At 56.1% G+C, this 18,407-nt stretch overlaps 1 protein-coding gene across 1 annotated transcript; it reads left to right on the forward strand.

The window, feature by feature from the left end:
• The first annotated feature begins 535 nt into the window (after nucleotides 1–535).
• Nucleotides 536–15,536, forward strand: SEPN1 (selenoprotein N, 1). The gene is given in 12 exon segments (XM_008572167.1): nucleotides 536–643; nucleotides 3,309–3,439; nucleotides 5,986–6,195; nucleotides 6,441–6,565; nucleotides 7,303–7,440; nucleotides 9,098–9,179; nucleotides 9,571–9,759; nucleotides 10,194–10,299; nucleotides 11,386–11,498; nucleotides 11,593–11,694; nucleotides 13,204–14,829; nucleotides 14,955–15,536. Coding segments are annotated over 11 exon segments (1,416 nt in total). The 5' UTR covers nucleotides 536–594; the 3' UTR covers nucleotides 13,375–14,829; nucleotides 14,955–15,536.
• Nucleotides 15,537–18,407: the final 2,871 nt, after the last annotated feature.

Raw genomic sequence — 18,407 nt, forward strand, 5'->3', positions numbered from 1 at the left:
GGACGGCGGGCGAGGGCCGGCGCGGCTGGGCTCGCGGGGACCGGGCTCCGGGGTGGGCCCCGGGTGGGGGATGGAAGGTCCGAGCATCGGCTTGGAGGGCGGCGGGGAGGGAGACGGACGGAGTGCGGGGAACCGGGAGGGACGAGTTAGGGTGAGGGGACGGGGACAGAAGGTGGGCAGGAGGGGGTCGGCGAGCCGTGGAGGGAGCATGGAATCGAGAGGGAAGGGGGTCCCAGGGGCCGGGCAGATTTGGAAGGATTGATGGGGAGCAGGTGAAAGGACTGGCCCAGTGTGAGGCAGGGGCTGGGACAGACTGGAGTGGGACAGTCAAAGGGGCGACTTGGACAGTGGACAGCAGGTGAAGACATATAGTGAAACTGGGACCAGCAGGACCTGGAAGGGGGACTGGGGAGCGCTGGAACAGGGGGGAGGCGAGACAGGAGAAGGCAGCGGCTGTAGGAACAGAAGCAGCTGCCTGTGCGGGGGACTGGGAGATGCTCAGCCCAGCCCCCTCCTCCCAAGTAGGAATCGGCGCTGAAGGCCCTGGGGACAGAAGGCCTCTTTCTCTTTTCCTCCTTGGACACTGACCGGGATATGTACATCAGCCCTGAGGAGTTCAAACCTATTGCTGAGAAGCTGACAGGTACCAGGAGAGGCAGGGGACTGGGGATGAGGGTGTCTGTCTGCTGTGTCTGCACTGAGTGGGGGCGGCAGCCTGGAGTGAAAGGAAGATTGTGGGTTTCAGTGGCTCTGGGGTCCTCCCAGCTCGGACACTTTCGAGCCAGTGAGCTGCTTCTGCACCCCCTGAGCCTGTTTTTCTCATGTTTGTCAGTAATAATTAACCTTCCTTCCCCACCTCCTTGGTGCCGACACCACTTTCAGCACTTCACGTGGGTCCTCTTCTTTAAACCTCACAAGAGCCCTGTGAGATGGACACTACCATGATCCTGATGCTTATAGTCTGGGACATGAAGGAACAGGCAGGTTCGCTAACTCGCCCAAGCTAGAAAGGTGGAGAGCCAGGGTTAGAACTGGGCCACCTGGCTTCAGGGTTTGAGGATTAGAGAAAATGTGTGCAAAATGACCAACCTGCAGGAGACATTCAATAGGCAGGGGCCATTACTATTATCTCTGAATCTGAAACTCTGTTTAGGTGCTGTCAGATCAGATTCCTATCCCATTGCTGCTATCCATGTTTGCCTGGCTGTAATCAGTGATTGTTTTTTTTTTTTTTTAAATAAGGATGAGGGGCTGAAACGTTCTAATGAATTGTAAAATGCTTTACCCCTCCCCCCTACTTGGAAACTCTGTTTAGGTGCTGTCAGATCAGATTCCTATCCCATTGCTGCTATCCATGTTTGCCCGGCTGTAATCAGTGATTGTTTTTTTTTTTTTTTTAAGTAAGGATGAGGGGCTGAAACGTTCTAATGAATTGTAAAATGCTTTACCCCTCCCCCCTACTTGTGTCTATTTCCCAACAACTTTTTTTTTCATTCCCTCCAACTTCTTGTGACATTTCTCGAACTCATGATCTTAGACACCTAAGTGTTTCCCACATTGCATGGTATAAGTCAGTCAATAGATGGGAAAAGCAAGGAAGAGATGGTGGGTGCTCTCGGGTACCGAAGCACCAAAGCACTGTCATGGGCTTTGTGATTTTCAGGGATGGGTTGCGTATGTTGGCCACTTGCTGGCCTGGTGACGTGTGGTCACTGCTAGAGGAAGTAGATGAGATGAAAAATGCAATTTGCTGGAGCCCATGTGTATCAGTGTCTCTTGGTGGCAGGCGGTTCTGTCATGAAAGCAGATGCACAGATAAATGGTCATCCCCTTGTGGCTTTGCTTTTACCTCTTTTTTTGCATACACTCCACCTGCTTGTCCTTTTTTATGGTCTGAGAGTGAGAGTTCCCTCATAATGACATGTTAGCAAAGCTTGCTGGGCTCGGGGGCACTTTTAATTGTTTTCACATAAATCTTTTTCTCCATCAGGAGAAAAGAATCCCTCCATTACCTCTAGGCTGTGTGTGAAAAAATGGACTAAGTTTTGGGAAATCAAAGGGGAAAAAAATCAAATTTGAGCAGGAAATAGAGGTGAACAGTTCTCTCTAGTTAATAGAGTTACAAGTATGTTTAACGTTCTGCTTTATACCTTAAAAAATTACAAATTGTTTATAATGAGCGAGTGTTATTTATAAGTCAGGAACTAAAACTTTTTATTAAAAAACCAAAGGGCTATCAAATGCTGAGCACGATTATTAATAATTATCTATGATACCAGTAAAATAAGTGAATGAGCAGGTGCACTAATAACTCTTATTCCTATTCCTCCCTTCCTCTGAGGTCTCCAGAGCGGTGTTTTGCTGCTTTGACTTACAAATGCAGAAATAGCAGTGATCTTTAGAACAGGACTGGTATCAGGAGTGGCTGGAGAGTGCTAATTAAAAGAGCAGTTTCCTGATTCTAGCCTCTTAAGATTCTGCTTGGTAGGTCTGAGGTGGGTTCTGGGCATCTGCAGCTTAAAGGCCATCTGGTTTGGGTGATTCTGATGACTTCTGGCTGAGAACGACTTTAATGCACACATTCACTCTGCCAGCCAGGCAGCCCACAAATTCCAGGCATCGACTCTGTGCCACGAGCCTGCCCTGGGAGAGCAGACAGGACAAGACCCACCCCTGCTTTACTCCATTATAGGTAAACCTTCATAATGACTCCCTCCACACTCAAAAGATTACAGACTTGGCAGGTCTCTGAGCAGGACGAGATCTGAGAAGTCAAGTTCAGCCATTGCCCATCCAGCCCCTCCTTACACAGACGGGAAACAGGCCGCCCAGAAAAGCAGTGCGAGGCACGTCTCCTCTCTCCCAAACCAGTGCTCTTTCTGCGGCACCAAAGACAGCCTGACTCGGTTTCTTGCTTTCATTCATTACTCTGATTCCCTGACTCAGTCGCTCTTGGTCCCTGAAGCCCCAGAAGAGGGTCATGGTTGATCGTGGGTCTAGGATAAAACAAGCTTGGATTTGAATCCAGACTCCCCCACTACCTACCTGTGTGACCTTGGGGAAGTGACCTCACCTCTCTTAGCCTCCACTTTCTCATTCCTAAAACGGAATTGGTAATAATGTTATCTGCCTCCAGGGCTATTGTGAAACTAAAATGTAATTCGCATTGGTTGTTACTTTGGTGATTGTTAACTGTTACCCCTGGCTCCAAGCCTGGTTCCCTTAATCACGGCTGGTGTGGGCTTCCCGAGAGAAATGAGTCCCTGCAGCCCAAGGCCAGGGTCTCTCCAGCCATCTGTGTCTCATAGGGTCAACTCCTGCGGCCAGCTATGAGGAAGAGCTACCCCCCGACCCCAGCGAGGAGACGCTCACCATAGAAGCCAGATTCCAGCCTCTGCTCCCAGAGACCATGACCAAGAGCAAAGACGGGTTCCTAGGAGTGAGTCGGGGGTAGGGATGGCCCCATGGGTGGCCCCGCAAAGGGCAGGTCATCTGCATGCACTCGCCTCCTGAGGACGGGTCAGTGCTTTCTGCTCATCCTTCCTTCCTCTATGAGCTGCTCTCTGCGCCACCCACTGTGCCAGGCCCTGGGGGTCCATGTGGGTGTGGTGCTGTCCCTGCTGTCCAGGCACACAGCCTGGTAGGGGAGCAGGAGAGATAAGCGTAAGCCTCTACCCAGATGGGGGAATCTGAGTTGCCTTTCTGGAGGGAGTGATAGAGACTGCGGGATGAGGAGGGCTCAGCCAGGTGCCCAGCCACAGCAGGAGGAGGGTTCCGGTTGGAGCAGTGCAGCAGAGACCCTGTTAAGCAGCTGCTCAGGTAGGAGCGTTACTTTCTGCGCGTCTGTCTTCCGCTCAGGCCTCTAGCATGGAGCCTGGCACCTGACAGGTGCTCCGCTGGACTCTGATGAGCTAGGCCTGAGCTTCAGCCCCTGGCAGGGGGCTGTGGTGCGGGGAGGGTTCCTGAGGAGGAGGTGGGAGGTAGGCAAATGCTCTCTTTGCCAGCTTTCTGCCGACTGTGAGCCTTCTCGTTTTCTGTTCCCTCTGCCAGGAACAACTTTTCTCTTTGCCCAGCCCACACCTACTCAGCCTTTTCTTCTTAACCAAAATGCCACTTCAGCTTGATCAAAGGCCTGAAAGCAGAAGGTGCCAGGCCAGTCACCAGAGGCCAGATTGCTGGTGTGGCTGGACGCAGGGTACATGAGACACGCAGGGGCAGCCCAGTCAGTGGGGCTGGGGAAGTTGCCTGACCACCAAGGGCCTTCGTGCCTGACTGTGGCCTTTATCCTGCAGCAGCAAAATGCCGTAGCAGATTTTTAAGTAGCACAGCGCCCTCATCAGATGGGTGCTTTCGAGGCTGGCCACTGAGGGCCGAGGCATGGGCAGCATGGGGAGGCAAGAAGACCGGTTTCCAAGGGAGAGGAGGTGGGCTGGGGAGGCAGTGGTGATGGAGGGTCAGGGAGCCCGGGGGATGCCGGGAAGGAAGGGAAGGCCAGGGCGTGGCTGCTGAGGGAAGGGGGGACAGAGTGACTCAGGCTTCTGGCTGGTGACCAAGTGCGTAGTGGCCACTGGCCCAGATGGGGACTGTAGGAAGGGAGTGTGTCTGTCAGGAGAGAATGAGGTTAGTTTGGACATGTTAAAATGGAGGTGCTGGGGGAGAGTCTAGTAAATGGTTGGAAACTCAGGTTTGAGTTTCCAGAGAAAGATCTGGGGTGGAGCTGGGTTTGGCTGTGATGGGCCAGTCTGAGCAGATGAGTCCCCTGCTGGGCAGTGAGAATGGGGGTGGGGCTGGGACACACCTGCACTCACAGGGGAGACGGGTCAGGAGCAGCACCCCAGCCCTGGCCCTCCCTAGCAGAGGCAGCTCCCCTGCAGGGGGTGGCCAGCCTGTGAGCAGCACAGCCAGCCCTGCTGTGACAACCTGCCTGTCAAATCCCTCTCAGTGGGAGCTCCCTGCACCTCTCTCCTCCACCTCCTGCCTCCTACTGCATCTGGGCTGCTGCCACCATGGAGGTGAGGAAGGGAGAGGGAAGCTGCTGCTCATCAAAGGTGGGGACAGCTCCCTGCTGGCTGAGCTCCCCTGAGGGGTACTGGGCGCTCACGGTCATGGTGGCTGATGCTTCACAGGGACACTCCTGTCTGTACCCCACAAGGGCAGGGAGGAGCTACGAAAGGTGGATCTTTTACAAGGGGCCCCCGCATGCTCCAGGGTCCCACTCTGAGCTCCGGGCCGGTGCGTAGACAGCCCTCTCTCTCTGACCCTCCTCCCCTGCCTGTGGGCTCATCAGACAGAGGCGACGCCGTCACTGATGAGGCAGTGGGTTTAGGGCATGCCTTTGCCCAGGGTGCCCAGCCAGTGTGGGCAGGCTGTACTTGAGGCAGGGCCCTCTCTGGGGGTGGTCCTCCTCCCCCTTCTCTGTGGTCTCATCCCACTCTTGACCCTAGAGATTTCCCCCCAAAGATTGTTACTCACCCCCTTCACCATCTTAGCTCCAGACTCAAACTCTGACCTGTCAGTGGGACATTAGCCCCTAAGAGGAGACTTAGGGGTTAGGGAACGGGAAAGTAAGGCTGGTGGAATGGGCGAGGAAGCTCAGGGTGGGGCGGTGGCACCTAGGGTTGGTCTGCTGGCTTATTCAAAGGATGGAGACAGGACCATGTGAGGCACAGAGCTCTACTGGCAGCACCCCATTCCAGTCTTGGGTGGCCCCTCCAGCTGCCTCTGCTTTCCTGCCCTTGAGCGGGCTGCACCTGGTGGGGGCACGTGGGCTTCTTGGGCTGGGGGCTGGGGAAGGTAAGGTGAGCCTCTCTCTCGCAGGCCAGGGCCAAGCTTGTGGGGCACTGGGGCAGGAGCTCATGGGCTCCCTCTGCTCCTTCAGCCTGTGGGCTGGCTCAGAGCTTGGGGGAGACCTCCACCCACACATGGCAGAGGGGACCACCAGTCGTGGTTCTCAGTGCCCTAGAGTTCTGCCTTCCCCTGTCCCAGGTCTCCCGCCTTACCTTGTCTGGCCTCCGCAACTGGACAGCTGCAGCCTCCCCACGTGCAGTGTTTGCCGCCCGCCACTTCCAGCCCTTCCTTCCTCCTCAAGGCCAGGAGCTGGGCGAGCCCTGGTGGATCATCCCTAGTGAGCTGAGCGTCTTCACCGGCTATTTGTCCAACAACCGCTTCTACCCACCGCCACCCAAGGGCAAGGAGGTGAGAGCAGCCCTGGTGAGACCTGGGACCCCTCCCCTGAGCCCAACGCAGGCTTGGCCCCCTCCCCACCTGCACCTGGACCCCAGTGCCAGGCCTGCCTCACCTGCTCTCCTGCCTCCTTCTGGACATACCACCCTCCCCCCAGGGCCCCTGGGCCTTCAGGTCAGGGCCGACCCTCACCCAGCAGATCCAGGCCCAGCAGGGCCCAGCCAGCCAGCCTGGGGTCTCTACTCTCATCTCCCCAGGTCATCATCCACCGGCTCCTGAGCATGTTCCACCCTCGGCCTTTCGTAAAGACCCGCTTTGCCCCTCAGGGGGCTGTGGCCTGCCTGACCGCCATCAGCGACTTCTACTACACGGTGATGTTCCGGTGAGTGGTCCTCGCAGCCCAGGCTTGGGACTCCAGGGCAGCACGGAAGGATACAGCACCCAGCTGCACCACCTCCCACTCTGTGGTCTCTGGCAAGCAGCTTTGGCTGTCTGTGCCTCAGTTTCCTCATCTGTAAATCAGGGTGGTGATGACTTCCTTACAGGGCACACGAGGACTCAGTGAGAAACACTGTGGAACTTGCTTAGCACGGGGCTGGTGGCTGCGATGCTCGTCCACACAGAGTGGGCAGGGATACCGGGTCACACATGCCCTGGAGAGGCGGTGGAGCTCAGGGGGAGGGTCAAGGCAAGGCTTCTGGGAAGGTGGCATTTGAACTGGGCCCTGAAGTGTGGCAGCATTTGGAGACCTCGTACCTTCTCACTGGCCCACACACCATCTGCCCTCCCCTGCCCAGCCCTCTGCCCCACACAGGAGTCTGGCCTGGGGTTCCCAGGCTTTGGGGGAGAAACACACAGAGTGGGCAGGGATACCGGGTCACACATGCCCTGGAGAGGCGGTGGAGCTCAGGGGAGGGTCAAGGCAAGGCTTCTGGGAAGGTGGCATGTGAACTGGGCCCTGAAGTGTGGCAGCATTTGGAGACCTCGTACCTTCTCACTGGCCCACACACCATCTGCCCCCCCCTGCCCAGCCCTCTGCCCCACACAGGAGTCTGGCCTGGGGTTCCCAGGCTTTGGGGGAGAAGGGGGGCTTGGGCTGAGCAGATCCCGTCCCCACAGGATCCACGCCGAGTTCCAGCTCAGCGAGCCCCCCGACTTCCCCTTTTGGTTCTGCCCTGGCCAGTTCACCGGCCACATCATCCTCTCCAAAGACGCCACCCACATCCGCGACTTCCGGCTCTTTGTCCCCAACCACAGGTGGGAGCTGATCCTGGCCCAGCCTTGGCACCCTGCTACCAGTGTCCCCTCCCCCAGCTCTAGAGGCTCAGAAGCAGGGGGCCCAGAGGCCCCCTCAGCCTGTGCCCCTTCCTTTGCTCCCCAGAGCCACCTCTTGGGAGGGCTCACAGCTGACCTGGGAGGAGGCAGCATGAGATGGGCTGGGGGGAGCATCCCATCATCCTACAGCATCTCCCAGGCACTCGGGGGGCCTGGCCCTCCACCTCTGTGCCTGGGACCCAGTGCAGCAGCCCGCAGACCCTCCATGAAGCTGGGGCTTCCCACCCTCATACTGCTGACAGACCCAGACAGACCTCTAATTCCAAGGGCAAGGCCAGCAGGGACTCAGCTGACCAGGATCCAGGAAGGCTTCCCAGAGGAAGTGACGTTTAAGTGGAGAGGGTTTGGCCAGGCAGAAGGAACAGCACTTGCCAAAGCCAGAGGGCAGGCCCTCCACTGCCACAGCCTTGGTGGGCCTTCTGGGACAACTCTGTGCCAGCCACCTGCCCTCCTGCCTCACCTGCTCAGGGTCAGCCACCTGTCAATGGAGCAGGGGGCCCAGGAGGTCCAGATTCAAGTTTTCCCAGATTCCTCCTTGATAGCAAGTGACTGCTTAGTGGGCCTGAATGACTCCTGTACAGGGACAAACTCTGGGCTGGGAGCCAGGAGGCGCATAGTCTTGGCCATAGCACCATTGGGCTGTGTGGCCGTGGCAAGGCTCTGGCTCTCTCCAGGCCTCAGTTTCCTCATCTGTGAGATGGGAGACTGACTCCTGGCCTATTTCACCCACAGGGCAGGAGCAAGGGAATGGTTGGGATAGCCTGGGAAGAGAAAGATGTTTCTAGGAGTGGGAGTGGTTTCTCTTCCTCCTCGGAGAGGGCAGGGCAGGGGCGATCCGGGCCAAAGGGAAGCGAGGTGGAAGGACTGGCTCCGCTCCTCCCCCACTTGGCAAGGAGCACCTGCCTTCCTGGGCTCAGCCACGGCTGGTGGGGAGGCTGGTGGCCCACACATCTGCCTCCAACCCTGGGTTGTTGAGGGGGTCCTGGCCCGGATGAGAGAGAAGGAGAGGGGCATATGACCAACCTTGGGTCCAGCTGTTCCTGGGTGTGTATCTGAGGACCAGGCCACAGGGGCTGCTGACCCCTCTGAGGGCAGCCATCACCCACCCTGCTTCACCGCCCCAGGTGGTTGGTTGTCAGTCCTGGGGCTCCCCCATGCGGCAGATCTGCAGATCGCACCAGTCAGGCCAGACTCCCCGCTGTCCGCTGGAGGCTGGAGAGGGATGACTTCTGCCCCACTCTGTGTCCCATAGCCTCGCCCAGTTACCGTCTCTCTGCCTCAGAGGATCATGGGTAGTGCAGGAGATGAGGCTGTGAAAGTCCCCTGTGAACTGCGAGGGGCTGGGCTGGTGGAGGGAGGTGCGGTTGTAGTACCATATGAAGAGGCATCGTGGGGAGAGGAGAGGGCCTGGGCTCTGCAGTCAGAATCCCCACAGCTCTGAGACCGTGGGTTCACCTTGCCAAGCCTCAGTGTCCTCATCTGTAAAAATGGGGACAGTTGTGTGCATGCAGTGAGATAAAGTCTGACATGTGGCTCATGGGCTTTGATGATACTGCTGCTCCATCCTGGCCACCCCCAGGTCTCTGAACGTGGACATGGAGTGGCTGTATGGGGCCAGTGAGAGCAGCAACATGGAGGTGGACATCGGCTACATACCCCAGGTGAGCACACATGTAGGGAGGTGGGGCTCCAGCACAGGGCCCTGCCACCAGGCCTCTCATCCTGGCTGCCAGGGAGATCCCAGCTAGGTAGGAGCCTCAGGACAGTCCAGAGTGAGGACAGAGCTCCTGGCATGCTGAGGCCAACCATACCCAAACCACCTGTTCCTACACACAGTGCCCGGTGTGGCATTCGTGACAGCATCATGCAGAGGAAAGAGCCCTGGCTGCTCTGTCCTGGACTCACTGCTTAGCCCTGATCAAGGCCCTGCCCTTCCCTGGGCCTTCTCTCCCCACCTCTGTAATGAATAGAGTATCCTTAAGGAACTCTCAGGGCCCCTTGAGGATTCTTGCCCATCTCTGAGACATCCCTCAGTGCTGACCTCTGGCCCAGATGGAGCTGGAAGCCACGGGCCCCTCAGTGCCCTCCGTGATCCTGGACGAGGACGGCAACATGATCGACAGCCGCCTGCCTTCGGGGGAGCCCCTCCAGTTTGTGTTCGAGGAGATCAAGTGGCAGCAGGAGCTGAGCTGGGAGGAGGCGGCTCGGCACCTGGAGGTAGCCATGTACCCCTTCAAGAAGGTGAGGCTGGGCAGGAGTGAAGGCCAGGGTCAGGCTCCATAGGCAGGGGCTAGGGGCAGGGGGCTGGCAGCAGCAGGCGGCACAGGCACAGGCCCACGCACAGGGCTTGCTGCTGCAGCTGTATCCTTGTGGGGCCCACTGCGCCCACGGCAGCCTCCCATTTGCCATTCAGAACTTGGAGGAGGCATCCCCTGGCTCAGCAGCAGCACCCCGTTCGCACACCCCCCCCACGTATGTACACACACACACACACACACACACACACACACGTGCTTACCTACCTACACACAACACAAATTCACATCCACACCACATATGTACACACACATCCCACACAAACTCACACATACATGCACGGACACACACTGCACACAGCCTCTGAATGGGGCACTGGCTGCACACAGTAGCTTCGCTCTGTCTCGGCTTGGCCCCAGGTCACCTACCTACCATTCACTGAGGCCTTCGAGCGAGCCAAGGCTGAGAACAAGCTGGTGCACTCGATCCTGCTGTGGGGGGCCCTGGACGACCAGTCCTGCTGAGGTGAGGGAGGCCCAACTTGTTCTGAGGGCAAAGTGGGGGGCAAGTTCATGTCTTGTAGGGTACAGGGGCTCTGAGGCCAATGGGACTTTCCTGTTGGAGCCATGAGGGACTTGAGGACCACCCTGGGCAGGGGTGTGGGGTGAGGACATGGGGGGGTTCTGTACTGAACCCAGAGGAAGCTTCCAGGTGCAGAAGAAAGGACCTGGCAGACTGGGTTCCAACTCAGCCATGTTCACTTGGTGACCTAGACCAAGTGACTTCCCCTCCCTGAGCCTCAGTGTTCTCAACAGTGACAAGGGTACAACACACCACCCAGAGTTGTGAAAATGGATGTGAGAGTAGCTTGTGCTCTGTAAAGCATCACATACAAGTGAAAGAGGATAGTGCCAGAGGCTGGGCTTGAATTCAGAAAGTTTACTGAAGACCTGCTGGATACAAAGTTCTTTAGGTGTCCAGCAGTGGGCACAGAGATGAGTAAAACAACCTCCGCCTTCATCCAGTCAATCAACAGACATTCTGGGCACCTACTGTGCCAGGTGCTAGGTCAGGTGCTGGCATCCAGCCGTGGGGGAGCCAACAGGGCCCCTGCCCTCGGGGCACACAATGTAGAGAAGGCGGACGCTGAGTACGTGCAACGTGGGGGGTGTTATACAGGGCAAGGTCCAGAGAGGCGTGAGCGTGTGTAACTGGGGGTCAAGGAAGCCTTCTTAGAGAAAGTGACATGTCAGCTGAGACTCTGAAGGATGAGTAGGCGTTTGTCAAATGGCAGTAAGAAGAGGGTTCTAGGGCACAGAGAGTTCCGTGAATTTAAGAAGCTGTCACTCTCTCCAAGTCCCTGGGCTGCGTAGAACCCCACCCCAAATCTCAGCCCACAATGCCAGTTTGGTATTGATGTTGATTTCACTTACCGTTTATTCAGCACCTACTCTGTGGCAGGTTCTTTGAATCTGTTATCTCACCTGGGTGCAGGTACCATTCTACTGCCCCTGAGGGCTGTAAAACCCAAAGCAAGATTATTGCTGATTGAAAACCCCAGTAAGACATGGGGGTGCCTCACTCTTCTGGCCTTGGCCTCTCTCTGAACAGGTTCAGGGCGAACTCTCCGGGAGACTGTCCTGGAAAGTTCGCCCATTCTCACTCTCCTCAACGAGAGCTTCATCAGCACCTGGTCCCTGGTAAAGGAGCTGGAGGACCTGCAGGTGAGCAGGTGGATGGGCAGAAACAGCCCCAGGGGAGCCCCTGGGACAATGCTGGAGACCAAGGTATATGGACCATGCCCGCCTGTCCCCACAGAACAACCAGGAGAACCTATCCCACAAGAAGCTGGCTGGCCTGCACCTAGAGAAGTACAGCTTCCCTGTGGAGATGATGATCTGCCTGCCCAATGGCACCGTGGTAGGCGCCCCCACCATCCAGACCCACGGGGCCAGGCTGAGGGAGCAGCAAGCAGGGGCACAGACGTGCAGGCCCCACCAGGCTTCGGGTCTGGCTCTCCCACCTCCTGGCTGCAAAAACTTGAGCTAATCTCTTAACAGTCCGAGCCTCAGTTAAACCTATCTATAAAATTGGAATTCTGATGCAGGGGTGGGGACACTCCTGTGAGAAGGGGGACCTCACCAGCAATTTGGGGACTATGCAACAGTGAGCAAAGTCTTGTGGCAAAGTCATCATGTCCCGAGTGAAACAGACAAGGTTCAGGGAACAGAAACATGGCCTGGAAGGAAAGGCTCACCATCGTAGCCAGCCCTGGGATGGAAGGGGAAGGAAGAACCAGGACTTGTGACATACAGAGAGGACCATGGGAGGGCCCTGGCCTGATCCCAGGTTCAAGACCCTCCCTCTCCCTGAGGGCCCCTTACCCCACACTCCCCACATTCTCTCATCAGGCCCTCACAAGGGCTTTGGGAGACAGATGATCACGAATGCCCATTTCACAAACAAGGAAGGTGAGACTGGAAAGGTTCAGAGACTTGGTGAAAGTTGCAGACAATTAAGGAGTGCAGCTGGTTTTGAAGCTAGCCTGCCTGCGAGCCTCAGAATCTCCAGCTCTTCTGCTTGAAGATACCCCTTATCCTTTAAGTCCCAAGGGATGGGGTTAGAGTGGGATTCAGGGCTGTAGGAGGGTGGTTGGCTTCCTCAGGATCTTGGGGCAGGGGCGAGCCAGGAGCTGGGGCTGGTGGAAGAGGCACCCAGTAAGGGCTTGGTGGAGAGGAGAGGGCACCAGGCAGGAGGCTTCTGCTGTCCCAGGCTCAGGGTGATGAGAGCGGCTCCAAGGTGCCAGAGATCAAGGGGAGGAGAGGCCTGGGGGAGAGCCACGCAGCTCCCACACATCACTGTTTCCCACCGTGGCGGAGCCAGGCCAGGGCCCTGGGGTCACAGAGATGAGCAAACAGGACTGTGCTTGGGGAACTCCGTCTGGCATGCATTCTTTCACTCGTCTGTTGGTGTTTGTGTGCCCATCGTTTGCTGGTTTGTTCACTTACTGGGTGCCTACTCTGTGTCTGGCTCTTTGCACACAGAGAAAGACACGGCCCTGCCCTTAGCAAGCTCGCTAGCTGGGGTGAGAGGCAGATGGAAGACAGGCCCATCGGGTGTGGTGGCATTTTGATAGAAGCGAGTATGGAGTGCAGGGGTCACGGGAACAGGAGAGGAGGCCATTTAGGGGGTGGCGGGCAGAGAGCTAGTGGAAAAGGTGGTGTTAAAGGCACTGGGTTCTCCCCTAGCAGACGGGGGGAGGGCAGCTGTGGTCAGAAGTGCTGTGTGAGCAGAGGCAGGAGGGCAGAGCGGCTGCTGGCTGCCCGGCCTGGCTGTGGCCACCTCGCCCGAGACAGCATGAGCAGGCAGGCAGGGCGCACCGAGCCTGGGGCCCCTCGCCCCGCTGCCCTCACCCGGCCCTTCCCCCAGGTCCACCACATCAATGCCAACTACTTCCTGGACATCACCTCCATGAAGCCCGAGGATGTCGAGAACAACATCTTCAGCTTCTCGTCCACGTTTGAAGACCCATCCACAGCCACCTACATGCAGTTCCTGAAGGAGGGACTCCGGCGTGGGCTGCCCCTCCTCCAGCCCTAGTGTGCCCAGGCCTCTCACGCCCCAGAGCCGGAGAGGTCCTCGGCCCATCTCAGACTGCAGACTTCAGACACTCCCCACCCCACCCCACTCCAGCCTGCCTTGCAGGGTCCAAGGTCAACTGAAGATGGCCACCCTAGCTTTGCCTCAGTGATGGTGGGTAGACGAGGGGGTGCCTTGGGCTGCCTGGGTGGATGAACCTCTAGCTCCATCTGCCACCATCAGCCCTTCCCTGCCCACCTGGCTCCAGAAGCTGCTTGGGACCCCCCAGAACAGGGCCTAGGGTGATCTGCCTGGACCTCAACCCACCCAGTCACACAGTCCAGGCCCTTGTGGGGTAAAGAATAGGGAGAAGAGGGCCAGGAAGACGAGGCCACCCCCCTCCTTGCTTTCACCCCCTTCCTGAAGGAAACATTAAGGAGTCCCCACCCTGGGGGCCAGGCTGCCAAGGCAGCACTCCTGTCCATCTGGAGCCTTCTTTCTGGCCATACCCCAGGCTGCCCTCCTGTACCTGTTGTCCCCAGCTGGACAGTCTCAGCTGGAGACAGCCTTCGGGAGCCTCTGGGCAGAACCCTCCTTCAGAAGTGGAAATCATACTGTACTCTCTGCTGCCCCCCAAACCCCAGTTCCTCAGACCACTCAACTGACCTAAGGATAAGTCCCTGGAACCTGTCTCAGGACTTGCTGGGGGCCGGCTGTCTGGGGCTTCTATCTTTAGCAAGGGGGTCCCTGAGGTCCGGGGCCAAGGCACGTCCACTGCCTAGCCCAGCACAGGGAGCCAGTGACCCTATAACACCACCTGCCCTTCAGACCTCGACTCCATAGTATAGCCTGGCCAAAGAACACAGCCTCCACCAGAGCTGGCACTGTTCTGCCACCCTGGGTACCCCAGACCACCTCATCCACCACTGGGTGGCCACTGACTCTCCTTGGCCTCTCTAGGGGCTTTGGTCCATGTCCTGAGCCACTGACTATGGCCAGTCTCTTTTTTTATACATTCAGAAAAGTGTTTTTATGTGAACTTTCTCATGGTTTGTAGGTATTTTTTTATAACCCCAGTGCTGAGGAGAAAGAAAGAGACAGTGGCTTCCCCCAGCAGCAGCCCCATGACGGCTGGATCTGAAATCCTACAAGGGTCCAGCTTGATGTCTTTGCAGTTGCACGTATGGGAAGCAACACTCCTCTCTTCCTTCCCCTCTTCCAGCTTTTTAAGAACCGTCCTCAGAACATCCATCCTGTCCCCCACTCGGCCCATAAGGCGCCCTCAGACTTTCTTTCATCAAGGCCTAGAAGTAGGCCTGTCCCCACCCCACCCCTGCCCTCAATTCTCTCCCTTGTGCCCTCGCCTCACCAGGGGTTGCCTCTTCAACCTGGCAGAGGAAGGAGGCATTTCCTCGCACACACTCCCAGGCCCCATCGCTGAGCTCTGCCTTCCTCATGAGCCAGTCTCATTCCCAGGTTTGTATCAGGAGTGGTAACAGCAGCCAGCTACCAAGAGCCCTCTCTGAGGAACTTTTCTAAGATGACATGTATCTTCTTATCTCACAATGGAACAAATGGATGTAATTGTTCCCATTTTGCAAATGAAGAAACTTGAGTCTCAGGGAAGGGGAGTGACTTGCCTAGGATCACTGGAGTGGTAGAGTTGGGATGCAAACCCACATGTGACTGCAGAGCCTGCGTCTTGATCTGGGGTGTTTTGTTTAGCACTGCACTCCTGTCTCTCTCCCCTGCCTGTCTTCCCCGAGGTGGAAATGAAAGCCTTTCAGAGCAGAATGTCTCATTCCCCTCTGAACTCCAGACCAGATGTGGCATGAGCCAGTGAGCTCAGCCAGGTTCTCTGTGTCTCTCTGGGAGGCAGTGCTTCTGTGCCCCTTACAGGGAGGGAGGGCACCTGAGCCTATCTCAGTGCTGCCACCATCTTGTCAGGTGTGGGTAGCCTTGCCCATCCCCTGGGCCTCCCCACCCCAGAAGTTTCTTCCTTTCTACTGCTCTGAGAGGGCCAATTCCATATCGAGCAATCCTGGCCCCAGGTAAGGGGCTGATTGCTTGGGCTTTCTGAATATCTGATGCCTCTGCCTGACCTCCCAGCTGCCCTCTTGTTACCCCTCTGCCACTTCCCTCCCCTGTCCCCAACATGTCCTATAATAAAATGAGAGAGACTAGCATGGTTCTAAGTGCTTTTCCTTTGAGCAGGATGTTGGTCATTTCTGTCCTGTGGTCTGACTTCCTCCCCTGTTGGGATTGGCTTGGCAGGTGGGCAAGGGAGTGTGGCTGGGGCAGCTCTGAACTGGAATGCCTTCACGGACTATTTTATCTGTCACCAGAGGGTTTGAGTGACTTAAAATAAGCTTGTAATAGACCAAGTGGTAGATCTTACTATTTTGAGAATCTGGTGCTCTGTGTTGAGAAAGATTCTGAAGTTCAACCATCTTAGACCATCAGACATGCATTAGGTGACTTTCATTTTTTAAAATTTTTCCTCAGGGTAAATTTCCAGGAAAGGTGATTTTTTTTGAGGAAGTGCACTTCAAGAAAAACCTGTAAAAGAAGGAGCGAAGCAGGAGACGTAGAGGAAAAATGCTGAGCAGGGACAGAGTGTCAGCCTGGCCTGGGCCTGAACCACAGGGGAAGGGCTCTGGGCCATAAGCCACACTGAAGAATCGAACCAGCCTTTTGAACCTTGCATCAGTCAGTCATTGTTTCAGGAGGTGGAGTAAATTCCCAGGTTAGGGGGCTCCATTCTCCTTCCTGCAAGGTGATTGGGATGGGACACCAGACACCAAAACAGCATCAACACCCAGCAAGGACAGCTAGGGTGTATTTGCATGATCTGCTATGGCCTAGGAGAGGAAGTAGTGATTAAAGCAACAATTTGCCATCCTGGAAATAGGGCTCGACCTGGAACTCAACCTTCATTATTTGAAATATGGTAGGGTTCTGGTCAAGATGACAGACGGTCCCCAGTATTACTCTCCTACAAATCAACCAATTTACAACTTATTAAAAAGCAATAACAGCTAAGCTGGGGCTGCTAGAGCTGAGGGGAAGAGCAGGAGAGACCTACAGAGTGCATGATGGTGGGAGAAGCCACAATGAGAGAGAGAAAGAACCGCTCCGACCATTTCAACTCCCAGCTGCTTCCAGGCTGGAGCTGCAGAGCGCAGGGAGCAGGAGCTGGCAAAAAGCCACAGCTGTGTCCTTCGGATGGAGTTGCTTGGAGGTGACAGGGGAGAAGAGGGCGTTGGTGTTCCCCAGGCCAGCAAGACCTCTAATAAGGTTCCTGTGGACCCACATAGGAGTGAAGAGCCACAACAACTGACAAAAGGAGCTACTCAGAGGCCGGTGAGTTATTGCAAGGGACCAGCGCATGGCCCGTCCCACGGGAAGTGTTTGGAGCATGGGTGGTGGGGGAAACAGGCCCACTGGGGAAACACTGGGGCACAGCAAGGACAGCTGATCTACCCCCCAATTAGCGTAGGACCACTCAGAGGAGACTGGTCAGGAAAATAGAATCGCATGGGGTGTAGCTTGATGAAAAGACTCAGGCCCAAACCAGAGTTTCTTCACAACTCAGGTGCACCAGATCTTACAAGAGCTGGAAGTACCTATAAAGTCAGCCATTAAAACCTGAGATGCACAAAAAGCCTTTCCCAGGGAATTAGCAGCAAAGCAGCAATTTAGCTCAACCACAGAGCTCAAGTGCTGGTCCCCACAGGAAGTTCCCCCATTTTAGAAGTAAGAAAAGGACAACAAATTAGTTCCAGTGCAGAGTTTAAGTGGTGGGAACAGCAAATAACCCAACACAGAACTGAAAGAAAAAACAAAATACTCATAACTATAGACAAAGTTTGATGTTAACTAGTAAAGGTCTCACATCACCAAAGAACACCTATAACACCTAGAAGGACCGAAGTCCCCTGGGCTACCAAGCCAGAGAGGGGAGAGGGCTAGGGGCCTCAGCCATGCCCCCTGACACCCACAACCAGTTCCAAGGGTGGGGGCCTCAGGCCTTGGCCAGACCCAGTGATGACTACTGAGCCTCTGCAGGAAGCGCCCCAGCTCTCCTGGGCTGGGGCCATGGGGGACTGAGGGCCTCAGCCACCCCACCCCACCCCCGCACCCCTCACTCCCCCTCACCCCCACCAACACACATCTAGCCCAGCAAGGACCACCCAGCTGCAGCAGGAAGTGCCCCAGGCTCTCAACATGAAACCAGCCCAGCAAAGACTAAGCTGCCACAAGTGCCCCAGGCTCCTGAGTTGGGGTGGTGGAAGGCTAGGACTTCAGCCACACACCCCTGACATCTGCACCCAGCCTGGCAATGACTGAGCCACTGCTGGAAGCCCCCTGGTCTCTCCTGTGGGAATGAGGGGGGCACAGGCCTCAATCCCACCCCTTCTCCTTCCTCCTTCCATCCTATTTCCTTCCCCTTTTCTCTCTCCCCCCTCCCAACAACATCATAGAATGTAAATAAGATAATAAATAAATTTAAAATATATATATAGTAGGGTTCTGGGTGGGCGAGCTCTGGTATCTCTGGCCAGGACCAGCTACATAATTTGTGGGGCCCAGTACAAAGTGAAAATGCAGGGCCCCTTTTTAGAAAATTGTAATTTCAAGAGAGCAACAGAAGAGCATCAACCAAGTACAGGGTTCTTCTGGGCATGGGGCCTCATGTGGCTGCAAAGCCTGTTCACCCACGAAGCCAGCCCTGTCCCTGGCAGGTTAGGATTAAAAGCTCTGGGATCAAGAACTGCAGCCCTGCAAGCCAGGCACAGCCCTGTGCTGAGGGCAAAGGAGGAAATGTAACGCGGGAACTAGGTGCCATGGAGATTAGGACAGTCGGTGAGAGTTTGAGCACAAAGAGGGAGTGGGTAAATGAGCCTGGAAGGAACGTGGGTCTCCCAGTGCCTCTGGGGTATTGCCCAGGAATCTACTCATCTAATCAACAAACTCACTGAATATACCGTGTGTGTGTGTGTGAGTGTGTGTGTGTGTGTGTGTGTGTGTGTGTGTGTGTGTGTGTGTGTGTG

This window comes from Galeopterus variegatus, unplaced genomic scaffold (genome assembly GCF_000696425.1).
Source record: "Galeopterus variegatus unplaced genomic scaffold, G_variegatus-3.0.2 Scaffold761, whole genome shotgun sequence".
NCBI classification, from domain to species: Eukaryota; Metazoa; Chordata; class Mammalia; order Dermoptera; family Cynocephalidae; genus Galeopterus; species Galeopterus variegatus.